Source organism: Theropithecus gelada, chromosome 14 (assembly GCF_003255815.1).
Source record: "Theropithecus gelada isolate Dixy chromosome 14, Tgel_1.0, whole genome shotgun sequence".
NCBI lineage: Eukaryota > Metazoa > Chordata > Mammalia > Primates > Cercopithecidae > Theropithecus > Theropithecus gelada.
The window spans coordinates 115,654,330-115,667,206 of NC_037682.1; the positions used below are offsets into that span (position 1 = coordinate 115,654,330).

The following is a 12,877-nucleotide window of genomic DNA, read 5'->3' on the forward strand; positions in this document are numbered from 1 at the left end:
CAATCCAGTCCATGGATTTCACTTGTAGCTTGGCTTTCAAGCTTTAAACTGTCTTTGGCTTGAAGGTAGGGTTTCAACCAGGGACCTGCCCCTATCTGCCTAGGCATTTCTGCCTCCTGCCACTATCAGTAATAGGCAATAGACAGTTTAACTTCTGTGTGGAGCCTATTTTCTATTCTTTTTGTTATGAGTAACTATTTTTGTTTCTAAATGAAGGCATATTATCTAATAGGCCTGTACAGTACGTACACTACTATGGAAATAGTGACATGCCTTTTCAGGAAGGCTTGACCCAAACTCCTCAGCCTCACCATTCAGGAAATTATCACTATTATTAAAAGATCTGGATGAAACATGTCTTTGGAGCTCACCCTGTTTACCCTACCTTAAAATCAAACCTTTGCAGAGGCAAGTGTATTTTTCTAGTTGGGGATCAAAGCCTTGAAGAGCATCTCTGTGCTGTAGGCATTTTGGCTGAAGGCACCATCATTCCCATACAACCCCCACCTTCCAGTTCATTCTGAAATAACTCCCCAGAAGTCCTCTTTCTTCCCAGACTTCTTTTTTTCAATTTATTTGTGGGATGAACAATAGTTTCAAAACTCAGGCCCTGCATCATAAGCTGTGTGACCTTGAGCAAGTCACGTATCATTTCTTCATCTGGAGAACAAGATAAGAAGATCTAAATGTAAAGGGATTTGTTAAAAATGCAGCACACAGCATGGGCCTCAGATTTCATTTTTTATTGTCAGAGGAAAAAGAAGTCAAATTTACATATTACAAGAATAAATCTCAATCAGGCAAATTTGTGCCATATAATTTTGTTTGCTTTTTAAAAGAAGTATTAGATCTCTTTTTCAATAAGAACCCCTGTTACACAGCTAGGTAGACAGAAAATCTTGACACTCATTATACATGGCACTTTATTCTTTTGCCAAGAATATCATTGTAAAACTTTTAATCACAATCACAATCCACAGAGATTGTGGACATGAATAAGGTGGTAACAATGTCAATTCTATTACAACAAAATGTAAGTTGACCAATGTATTGTCATTCTATTGGTAGGATTTGAGAAAGGTGGATAGAGTTGTGAGCCTAATCCATCTGTAAACATCTGTAAGAATAGAACCTTGGTGCAAGAAGGTGTGCAGTTCCATTACAGTTGTGAGGCCAGAAATCCAGAATAAGAACCACTCTTAAAAGAACCCTGAAAAATTCTGGAGATTTTTACAACTTTACCTTGTCCACAATTGTTGTCATCCCTTCTGTCTTTTAATGTAGTTATAAATAATAAAACTAATGAAACAAGAAAGAACTCTATGTAATTGCTTCAGAGAAGGCAAGAAAAAAGTGAATTTGTCAGACAGCATCCACCTCCCTGGCGTACCATCGATGAGGGTGACACTTAAGAAAAAATAGTAGGTAGATAGGAAAGTATATCAGCTCAGCATCTCCATCTGGTATTGTTACTGGCTAATGTTGTGAAATCCCAGGTTCTTGGTGCCATGAACAAAGAATTGGACATGACACACATGCATATAGCAAAGCAGCAAAAGGTTTATTAAGCACAGTATGATCCGCAATGGATCAGGCTGACCCATGAGTGGTATCAGCCCTGGTTTATTACATTTCATGGCCTTTTACATGTTTTTATCATCACTTGCTTAACCTCACCTTCTCTCCTGTAAATGAATTGCTCATCCTTGCCTTTCCCTCATTGTGCCTTAACGTCACTTTATTTCTCATAAGTTAATTGCTCATCCTTGCTTAACCTTACTTTATCCCTTCTGACCAAATTGCTCATCTTTACTTTTATTTCTCACGACCAAATTGCTACAAGTCATTCCAACTCACTTGCCTTATATTACATGTTCCAACTCACTGCTTACTCCCTCATGAACTTGCTGCTTACGCCCTTATTTCGTATGTTCTATTGCTGCTATCTTGCAGGTTTTGCTTTCGCTATTGCTTAAGCTAGCCTACGTCCAACAGGTCCCCTTCACCCCCGACTTCACCCCCAACTTCCTGGGCTATTCTCCTGCCTCAGTATGGGGAATAAAGTTCAGGCTTGGGCCACCTTGGGATGGAGGATTCTTCTGTCCAAGGATAGACCCACAGAGTTACATTGCATAGTGGGAGAAGAAAGGCAGAAATCTTGCTAACAAGACTTTAGAAAGAAAGATGGAGAGAAGGAAAAGAAGAATAGGAGGAAGCAGATAGAGAGGAGAGGAAGACTCAGTAATTGGAAAAGGGGCTAAGGCAGCACCATTGCCTCTACTCAGTTTGTAATTTTCTTTAGGGTTTTCTTTAGAGCAAGTTTGACATCCTTGTTCCTGAGACTATAAATGAGGGGGTTCAGCATGGGTACTACATTTGTGTAAAACACTGAGAGAAACTTCCCCTGACCCGTAGACCCATCAGATGATAAATTAACATGAGCAAGCAGCCCAAATCCATAGAATAGGCCAACAGTTATTATGTGGGAGCCACAGGTACTGATGGCTTTGAACCAACCCTCAGCTGAGGACATGTGAAGGATATTGAAAAGAATCAAAGCATAAGAGATTAAGATAATGAGGCTTGATACTATCACAACTGTGCCCACAATAACAGACGTCACCAGCTCATTAGCATAGGTGCTGCTGCAGGAGAGCTGGAGCAGTGGGAATATGTCACACATGTAATGGTTGATGACGTTGGAGTCACAAAAGATGAACTTCATCATACATCCTGTATGGACCATGGCGCCAGCAAACCCCATCACATATGAACCAAACATCAGCAGAGAACAGATCTGAGGGGACATGGTGACTGTGTACAGAAGGGGTTTGCAGATGGCCACATAGCGATCATAGGCCATGGCTGTCAGCACATAGCACTCAGAGTGGACAAAAAAGCAGAAGAAAAAGAGCTGAGTTATGCATCCTGGAAAGGAGATGATGTTCCTCTCTGAAATAAAGCTCATCAGCATTTTGGGGGTAAAGACAAATGAATAACAGAGATCAATGAAGGACAGATTGAAAAGGAAAAAATACATGGGAGTGTGAAGGTGTGAATTCAGGCAAATTAGATTAATTAAACTCAAGTTGCCCACCATGGTGGTCATATAGTTCACCAAGAAGAGGAAAAACAGGGGCAATTGGAGCTCAGGTTGGTCTGTTAATCCTGTAAGAATAAATTCTGTCACTGAAGAGTCATTTTCCACAGCCATTCACTCGCTGGGTGTGATCTGTAGGAACAGGTGTAGAAAACATTAATAATGGACCCTCACTCTTTATCTCCAGAGGGAGAGCTGAATCTACTGGTTTACAAACCCAAGGGTGTCTGAAGACACATAGCAAGGCATCCAAGGCTTAATACTTTCTATGGTGATTCCTGAGAATTCCCTTTTCCTGCCTTTCTCCCCCATCATGTTGTGTGTCTGTCTGGTGAGAATGCTGGTAGACCTCCCAATGCATCTGCACATTATTCCCTTCCTTCTTCTCAAGTTTCTCTAAGGACTAAAGCTGGAAAAAGCAATAAATTGATGGTTTTGCCCCAGAACTTTTGATATATATAGTTTTGAGCTTGAAAGGAAATTATCAAGACAAAAGTGATTCAATGCTTACCTTTCTATGCTTGGAGGACTAACTGCTGAAGGACCATCAGAGTCCTTCCTACCCACTGTCCTGAGAGGGTCAAAGTTGCTGATGATGAAGGCAGTAATTGTCAACAGCATAGACCTCCATCTTCGACATGCTAGAAGAGGTATTCTAGGGAATATGCCATAAAATCTGTTTGAGAATTTTCCCAGAAGGTTCTCCTCTCTTGTATGCAGGAAAACAACCACCTTATAGGAGCCTCCTAAAGTCAGATGACTTGAATAAAAATCTATTTCACGTCCCATAGTTCTGAGAAAGTTGATTAGAAGCACAAAAAATTATTCTCCACTTTATGATTTCCTCCCAAGTTTAATGAGCCCCTTGAGGGTAGATATTACCAAGACTGTGTTTACAACCTGTGTCACAGATCCAGCATCGGCTCCTTTGGGACTCAGTGTTCCACTCAGTTTATAATTTGACATCAAGAAGTCCTAATTCCCACTGCAGAAGGGTGAGCGCCTCCCTTCGTAATCATGCCCTGGATTCTATGCACAATTCTACAGGAGAAATGTCCAGGGCACAGTCACTTGCCATTTCTGCTACCTTCCTACAAGACCCCAGGATTGTGTTAGTAAAATATTAGATCATAGCTTTAATACTACACATGCTTGTGGAAACCAACACAATAGAGATGTAGCCAAATGGTTGAGGGAATGGGAGCAGGGCCTCAAGTCAGGCTGAGTTTAAATCCAGGCTTCTTAACTTTCTCTGAGACCTCAGACAAGTGATAGAACTTCTCTGCCCCTTGTATATGTGTATTTGTATCTATATAACCTATGCATATCTATAAACTAAGGCTAATTTTAAAAAGCTATCTCATAACGTTTTGTGGGAATTACATGAGTTACACATAAAGTGTTAGAAATGTGCCTGACACATAACAAGAACCTGGTTGGTGTTGGCAGCCGTGCCCCTGTTACTCGTCCATATGTATATAAATCAGGATTTATTGATCTTGGTGCTTTTTACATTTTGGACAAGTTTAGGTTGTGGGGCTGTCCTGTGTAGCACAGGGCTCAAAGCACAGCATCCCTGACCTTACCCGTTAGATGCCACTGATATTCCCCCCACCACACAGACACACCAATCATTAAATCAAAATTTTCTCCATTGTCAGACATCCCCTGGGGAGCAGCATTGCCCATATTTGAGAACCGCTGCTCTGTCTCTATAGCCTGCACTTCTGCCATAACAGTTTTTTAGAAAGTTCTACTTTATGTCTATTTATGTGTCTCAAGTTCAAAGTGCCCCAAATTGAATTCAGTGTTTTCTTAGGCTTCCCAAGGCTGCTCCTTCTCACGTCATCATTTTATAAATTATTTTTACCACCATCTGGGCATATAATCCACAAACTAAACTTAAGCACCTCCTTCTCCCTTACTATCTCTTCCAGTCTCCAAGTCCCAGAGAATATACCTCTTTGAATGATCTGGACTTTCTCTCAATTCTACAGCTTTCGTAGTCCCTCTTCATCTCAAACTTGGATTACTCTAAAGGTTTTCTAACAGACTCCTTAAAGGTGAGAATTTGGACCTTTCAAGTCTGTCAACACCACTGAAAACACACACACACCTCCTCTTCCTGCCCCCCGTACAAACTCCTACCAATAGGATTATAATTATAAATTCGGTTTTAACAATATACCTGTGTTATGTTATTAAGCCTATTTTTAAACACTATTCACAAAAAATTCATCAAGTACTATAATTGTTTTTCTTTTTTTCCTATAATCCCATATATTTTTCCTTTTTTCTTTATATATTCTTATCTTTTTTTTTTTTTTTTTTTTTTTTTGTAAATCTCTTCTCAGTACATGCCGTCATGGAGATACAATTTCATATTTATTTATTTATTTATTTATTTATTTATTTATTTATTTATTTTAGACAGAGTCTCACTCTGTCACCCAGGCTGGAGTGCAGTGGTATGATGTCACTTCCCTGCCACCTCCACCTCCCAGGTTCAAGTGATCCTCCTGCCTCAGCCTCCCCAGTAGCTGGGATTACAGGTGTGTGCCACCACACCCACCTAATTTTTGTGTTTTTATTAGAGATGGGGTTTCACCATGTTGGCCAGGCTGGTCTTGAACTCCTGACCTGAGGTTATCCACCCATCTGGGCTTCCCAAATTGCTGGGATTACAGGCGTGAGTCTCTATTCTGTCCCCTGGACTTGTTCACCTGACTTTATAACAAAACTAACCTGCGTTGATTGTCACAGCCTTATACTAACTTTTAAAATCAGCTAATGTAAGTCTTCTTTGTCATTTAGGGTCCCCTAAGTAGGAGATGTCAAGAAATGATAAGACCTCCAACACATATTTTGTTATACATGCCTATTAAGGATAAAATTGGAGGAAGCAAGAGTCAGCAATGAAGGCCTCAGATCAGGATGAAAGTCACCTATGAAGGAGAAAGAAATGGAAAGTTCGCATAGGAAAATCTCAGACCACAGAGTAGTTCTAAAAAGTCTTGGTTGGGAGGATAGGAAGTCTCTAAACAAAGATTTCCTATCAGAAAAGACCCATGTGAGATGGAAATTGCCAGCTCTCTTTAAGGCCCACCCGCCCTGCAGAGTCATTGACTGAGGGCATCTCACAGTAAGAATGGACTCTGCCTAAACACCTTGGTGGATCCAAAGAAGTGCAGCTATAGACTTTCAGTCAGCCATGCACGCCACCGATAGGTCTCTTGATAGGGAGCTGAGCAGTTCTTCTCTGAGGCTATCACAGTTCACCTCTAAAAACATAAATTAAACCCCAATGTTGTTCAGATTTATAATTGTCATTATTTTTATATGTTATTAATTATTAATTAAAATAATACATTTATTGTTGGTGTTCACAAGCAAGGTACTCCAATTCAGCCGGGCACGGTGGCTCACACCTGTAATTCCAGCACTTTGGGAGGACGAAGCAGGAAGATTGTTTGAGGTCAGGAGTTAAATTTTTTTCTCCAAATATTTAAAAATTAGAGAGGCATGATGGTGTGTGCATGTAGTCCCAGCTACACAGGAGGCTGAAGAAGTCTTCTACTTCATGCTATACACAAAAGTTAACCTAAAAATGGGCCAAAACCATACGTACAAAAAAACGTTTAAACTGTAGGCTGAAGTGGAAGAATTACTTCAGCCCAGGAGTTGGAGGCTGCAGTGAGCTATGATTGAGCCACTGCACTCCTATCTGGGTGACAACCTTTATATAAAATGTGTTTCATGTCTTAGTGGTGAGATAAAATTTAAATAGGCCCACAAAATATTTGTAGAAATATAGTTTATTAACATTAATATACATTTCTTATGATAAACCACATTGGATAAGGAAAAGGTTGTATAAAATATTTCTGCTAACTTGATGTGTAGTATTTACCTATAAGGAGTAAAAAAATAACATTTACAGTAGGAACTACATGCTTTTTTCAAAATTGTCAGTGCTGTTTTAGATAGTAATAAATGAAAGTTTTGTAATGTAATCTATATTCCCCGTTATTGGAATCCTGAGGTGCAAATGTATTATTTCTCTAATCATCCTCTGTTAACACTGACTTTGGCAATAAAAGGTGGAGATACACATATTCTTTGCTATATCAAATGGACTGGACTGATAGAGGTTCTCAGAAGCAAACGGCATGTGGTACAAATTTTGCCATTCTCAAAGGGAACAAGAAAAGTCAGAATAATAAAAGGAAAAATGGTGAGAACATAGAACAAAAGGACAAGATCACTGGGATCTGATTCTGCTTTATGCTACCTACATTTGTAACAAAGACATTTCATTAAATCCAGCTGCCTGTATCTGTAACAAAGTTGATAAAAATAAAAATGCTTCTATCATATTTGGCACTTCTGTGTTTAGGTGAGAAAGCCATGACTTTGACATTTTTATAATTCACGAAATTTACCATATTTGTCTAGTTAAGAGTAGCCCAGGAGAGAGGAAGTGTATAAAATGATAATGAAAAATATCAGTGCATTATGTTCCTTTTACAAATATGCCGTGACCTATTTAGTAAAATTGTGAGAAGTGCCAGAGATGCAAAAACAAAAAAAAAGAGACAAGATGATTGCATAAGAGAAATGATAAGACAAGTTTATTAAATCACACTTAACATCATCTGTAGAAGCAACAAAATCTCTTCATGAAAAACCTAACGTAAATGACGAGTTAATGGGTGCAGCACACCAACATGGCACAGGTATACATATGTAACAAATCTGCACATTGTGCACATGTGCCCTAGAACATAAAGTATAATAAAAAAAAGAAAAACACTAATAAAAATTTGAAGTCCTTCAATTGCTTTACATTATTACTGCTTCTAATTAGAATATCTTTCTTCTCTGAATTTTAATCAGAGCTTTCCTCAGTGCAACTTTGACATCCTTGTTCCTCAAACTGTAGATCAGGGGATTGAGCATGGGCACCACATTAGTGTAGAAAACAGAAGAAACTTTTCCCTGCTCTGTAGATCCAGGAGAATATTTAAGATACATGAATGCTGCTGACCCAAAAAACAGAGACAGAGCAATGACGTGAGAGCTACAAGTACTAAAGGCTTTTGATCTTCCTTGAGTGGATTTGATATGAAGAATGCTAATGACAATGAAAACATAAGAAATGAGGATGATAAAACTGGGTACCATGATATTAATACCCACAACGATGAGAACCACCACCTTGTTGACATAGGTGCTGGTGCAGGAAAGCTGGAGGAGGGGGAGTATGTCACACAAGTAATGGTTGATGATATTAGCACTGCAGAAGGTGAGTCTAAGCATGCAGCCGGTGTGGGCCGTGGCTCCAGCCAATCCCATTGTGTAAGCAGCAAAAGTTAGCATGGAACAGACCTGATGGGACATGGTGACCTTATACAGCAATGGATTACAGATGGCCATGTAGCGATCATAGGCCATTGAGGTCAACATGTAGCATTCAGAGATGACAAAAAAGAGAAAGAAAAACAGTTGAGTCATGCACCCTTCGTAGGAGATAATATTGTTTTTTGATACAAAGTCCATTAACATTTTGGGAGTGAAAACAGAGGAGTAACAGATATCAATGGAGGAGAGATTGAAGAGGAAATAGTACATGGGGGTGTGGAGGTGACAATTTTGGCTGATAAGAGTGATCAAGCCAAGGTTGCCTACCATGGTGACAATGTAGATCACTAGAAACAGGAAAAAGAGGGGTTGCTGGAACTCCAGACGATCTGTTAATCCAGCAAGAATAAATTCAGTCACTAAGGAGTTATTGTTAGCCAGCATTTTTTGTCTTCAAAACTCTGGGAAGACAAAAGAAAATTCCATTAGTAGGGAACACAGATTTCTTTTTACAAAATCTCATTCATGAGGAGGGGACTCAGGCTGTAGGAATTTGGGTGAGTTCCTCTTTGTTTCACGGGGTCTGAATGTGCTGAATGTACTGCCACACCCACTCCTCAACATTTCAGTCACTGTCTTTTGTCTGCACAGGGTGAATGTGACAAACAATTGCTCCAGTCCTTACTAGAAGACAGAGAGGTGAAGTAGCTGAGGCACAGGCCTACTTGCTATTGAGCTTGGGTTGTGTGGATGTGTCTCATCTCCCTCGCTTCCACCTGGCTCTTCACTTCCTAGTTTCTTTTTTTTTTTTTTTTAAGACATATTTTCACTCTTGTTGCCCTGGCAGGAGGGGGATCTCGGCTCACTACAATCTCTGCCTCCAGGGTTCAAGAGATTCTCCTGTCCAGCCACCTGAGTAGCTGAGATTACAGGTGCATGCCACCACCCCAGCTAATTTTTGTGTTTTTAGTAGAGACAGGGTTTCATCATATTGGTCAGGCTGGTCTTGAATTCCTGACCTCAGATGATCCACCCGCCTCAGCCTCCCAAAGTGCTGGGATTATAGGCATGAACCACTGCGCCTGGCCACTTCCTAGTTTCTCCTTATGTTTCCATTATTCTGCTAGACACTTCAGTTTCCTTGTGATGTCCACCAGGTAAGGGAGGATTCCTTTAGGGCAGAGACCATGCCCATATTCTGTTTCCTAGACAAGGGTCTCCTATAGCATTTCCAGATACCTTACTGTAAGAATCCATGAAGTCACCAGGTGATAACTGAAGACCCTTGGTAGTTGAAGCCTTATGATTCACCACACACAAATCACATAAGTGTTTCTGCACATTCTCCTCTATTCCATCCTAACTAGACAGAGGATGAAGAAAGGAAGCTGAATGTGCTTCCACAGGTCTTTGTAGGAGGGCATGAGAGAAACATAATTAATTTGGGTACAGTCATATTAGTTGTTAAGTTTGTAAAATTTTACCAAACTGGTATTTTTATGATACTTAAACTCTTCTATATGTATAGCACCTGTCAATATATTTTTTAATTAAGAGACAAATCTCCTTTCCTGACATTCCTCTGTTCTGGATGTTTCACTTGTAACTGCTATTGCTATCTTGATTACCAGGCTAAGAATGAATCCAACAGAGAGAACAATGTGAGAGAAATGCAAGCCCTAGAGTCAGAGCTCCATACCACTAAGTTTCTTGCTATTGAATAGAATTCTTTTCCCCATTTTTCAGCAACATCCAGGAGGGAGAAATAGAAGCTTGATTAACTCACCTCCCTTCCGCTGAGAGAACTCAGTGCTGACCCTTGATGTGTGTTTCACCTTCACTGCCCTAGAGGAAGAACTGGCTGTGAAGGTATCTATTTTGACCAGATGTAGTCAAAGAATCTTCTTCTCCCTTCACTGGTAAAAGGATTGAGGATAGATCTCAGACTCTGAATGTTCTGGGAGTCATTTTGAGGTGTAGGTCAAACTATTATTTATAAATTTGCCAAGAGGTTTTGTTGGAAAACCGGACTTCACACCAGAGCTACCATGTCATAGAGCACATGGCATTTGCTCAAGGCTTATAATTCTTTTGGACCTGATTAGATATCCAGCAGCAAGTCTCTCAGGACCTCCCCGACCTGACAAACTCTGCAGGGAAGGAATTATATGCCTGTGTTTACAGCCTAATTTGTTGTAGTAGATGTAAACTTCTCATCAGGGATTATGCAATCCACAGGGCATAGAAGAAAGAGCCTCTGCTCTCATGTATAAAGATGTAAATGTAATGATTGTCAGAATTTTTGCTAATTGTAATCCTAGGTAGTGTATTAGCTTTAACAGCAATGTATGTATAATTTAGTAAAGTTTATTATGCTGCTCATTTTTAATATTGAGTGATTTTAAATAATCCATTTTTACTTTTGCATACTTCATAGGCAGAAAGAAAAAGGATACTTTTCATTGATTTCAGATTTTTTAAATAAAAATTTTGTTAACAGAATTAACCTTTGTTTCATAAAAATGTATTTACCTTGGGTTGCTCTAATTCAACATGTCTTTGCCTTTCGGGTTAAAATCAAATCCATAAGAAAAATCAGTATTCAGGGGCCCTCATTTCAAGACAGTGTGACTTCAGAATTTCCCTGTAGGTAGGAATTTGTGCTTGTGAGAAGGCATGTATTTTTTTTTTTTTTACCTTTTTACTTTAAAATTACTAGAATCACAAGAAGTGGCAAAAGTCATACATAGATTCCCTTGAACCCAGTTTCCTCACATAGAGACATCTTCCATGACTATAGGACAATAGCAAAACTAGGAAATTGACATAGGTTCAATAATGTTAACGAAACTACAGACCTTATTCAGTAGTTTAATATGCTTGTATGTATGTGTGTGTAAATCTATGCAATTCTATCCCATGTACATATTTATGTAACCACCACCTAACTCAGGATACAGAAGTCTTTTTTTTTTCTTTTCTTTTCTTTTTTTTTTTTTTTTTTTGAGACAGGGTCCTACTCTGTTGCCCAGGCTGGAATGCATTGCTGCAATCACAGCTTACTGCAGCCTCAACCTCCCAGGCTCAATAGATCTTCCCACCTCAGCCTCCCAAGTAGCTGGGACTACAGGCACGTGCCACCGCCATTGGATAATTTTTGCATTTTTCATAGAGACAGGATTTCATCATGCTGCCCAGGCTGGTCTTGAACTCCTAAGATCAAGCAATCCACTTGCCTTGGCCTCCCAAAGTGGTGGGACTACAGGAGTGAGCCACCATACCCAACCAAAGATATCCATCTTAAAAGAGATGTATAAATTTTTATTTTTTTATTTTTTATTGGTAATTATTTTATATATTTATGGGACACAATGTGGTGTTCTGATAAATGTATACATCATGGAGTCACTAAATTAAGGTCATTAACATACCTATCAACTCACATACTGATTTTCTGTAGTGCAAACACTTACAATCTACTCCCTTAGCAATTTTGAAATATATATTGCATTATTATTAATGATACTCTCCAGTCAGTGCAATAGATTTCAAAAACTTATACCTCCTTTCTAACTAAAACTTTGCACCCTTTGACCAACGTCTCCTCATTACCTTCACCCCCAGCCTTTGGTAACAGCGATTTTTTTCTTTTTTCTTTTTTATTATACTTATTTATTTAAAATAAATAAATTAAATAATAAAATAAATAAATAGATTAAATAAAATACTTATTTATTTAACAATATCTGAAACCAGGTCTCACTGTCACCCTGGCTGGAGTGGCACGATCTTGGCTCATGGAAGCCTTGGCCTCCTGGACTCGAGCAATCCTCTTACCTTAGCCTCATGAGTAGCTGAGACTACAGGCGCCTGCTACCACACCCAGCTAATCTTTTTTATTTTTGTAGAGACAGGGTCTCACTGTTTTACAGGTTGGTCTTGAACTCCTGGGCTCAAACAATCCTCCCACCTTGGCCTCCCAAAATGCTGGGATTACAGGTGTGAGTCATCACACCCAGCCTAATTTTAAAATTTCTCTAATTTTTATAAGATAATATTCCACAAATATATATATTCATAATTATTAATGAAAATTTGTACTTTCTTTTGGAACATAAAGTCTTTACATCAGGCTTTGTGCTAGAAATAGTTATTTGCAATGCTTTTCAAGAATTTTTAATGAGTGTATCTCTAATTTCTTTTATAGTCACTGTTTTATTTCACATTGACCTGCTATAAGAGAATACCTAAGACTGGGTAATTTAAACAGAATTTTCTTGGCTAATGATTCTGGAGGTTGGGAAGTCCAAGATTGAAGTGTCAGCATCTTGCAAGAGCCTTCTTGCTGTGTTATCACATAGGGGAAATGCAGAGAGATGGGGGGAGAGAGAGAGAGAGAGAGAGAGAGAGAGAGAG

General features: G+C 39.2%; 2 protein-coding genes across 2 annotated transcripts; both read right to left on the bottom strand.

Moving 5' to 3' along the window:
• Positions 1-2,281: 2,281 nt before the first annotated feature.
• LOC112607012 (olfactory receptor 143-like) lies at positions 2,282-3,238 on the bottom strand. Its single transcript, XM_025358011.1, has one exon. It carries the CDS (start codon positions 3,212-3,214, stop codon positions 2,282-2,284), a length of 933 nt encoding a protein of 310 aa, XP_025213796.1. The 5' UTR covers positions 3,215-3,238.
• A 4,725-nt stretch (positions 3,239-7,963) lies between these two features.
• LOC112606826 (olfactory receptor 8B3) lies at positions 7,964-8,918 on the bottom strand. The gene has a single exon (XM_025357736.1). The coding sequence runs from the start codon at positions 8,903-8,905 to the stop codon at positions 7,964-7,966; it is 942 nt and encodes a 313-aa protein (XP_025213521.1). The 5' UTR covers positions 8,906-8,918.
• Positions 8,919-12,877: the final 3,959 nt, after the last annotated feature.

Bases quoted from the DNA above. Each gene is read 5' to 3' on its own strand.
- LOC112607012 (XM_025358011.1), bottom strand. From the start codon at position 3,214: ATGGCTGTGGAAAATGACTCTTCAGTGACAGAATTTATTCTTACAGGA.
- LOC112606826 (XM_025357736.1), bottom strand. From the start codon at position 8,905: ATGCTGGCTAACAATAACTCCTTAGTGACTGAATTTATTCTTGCTGGA.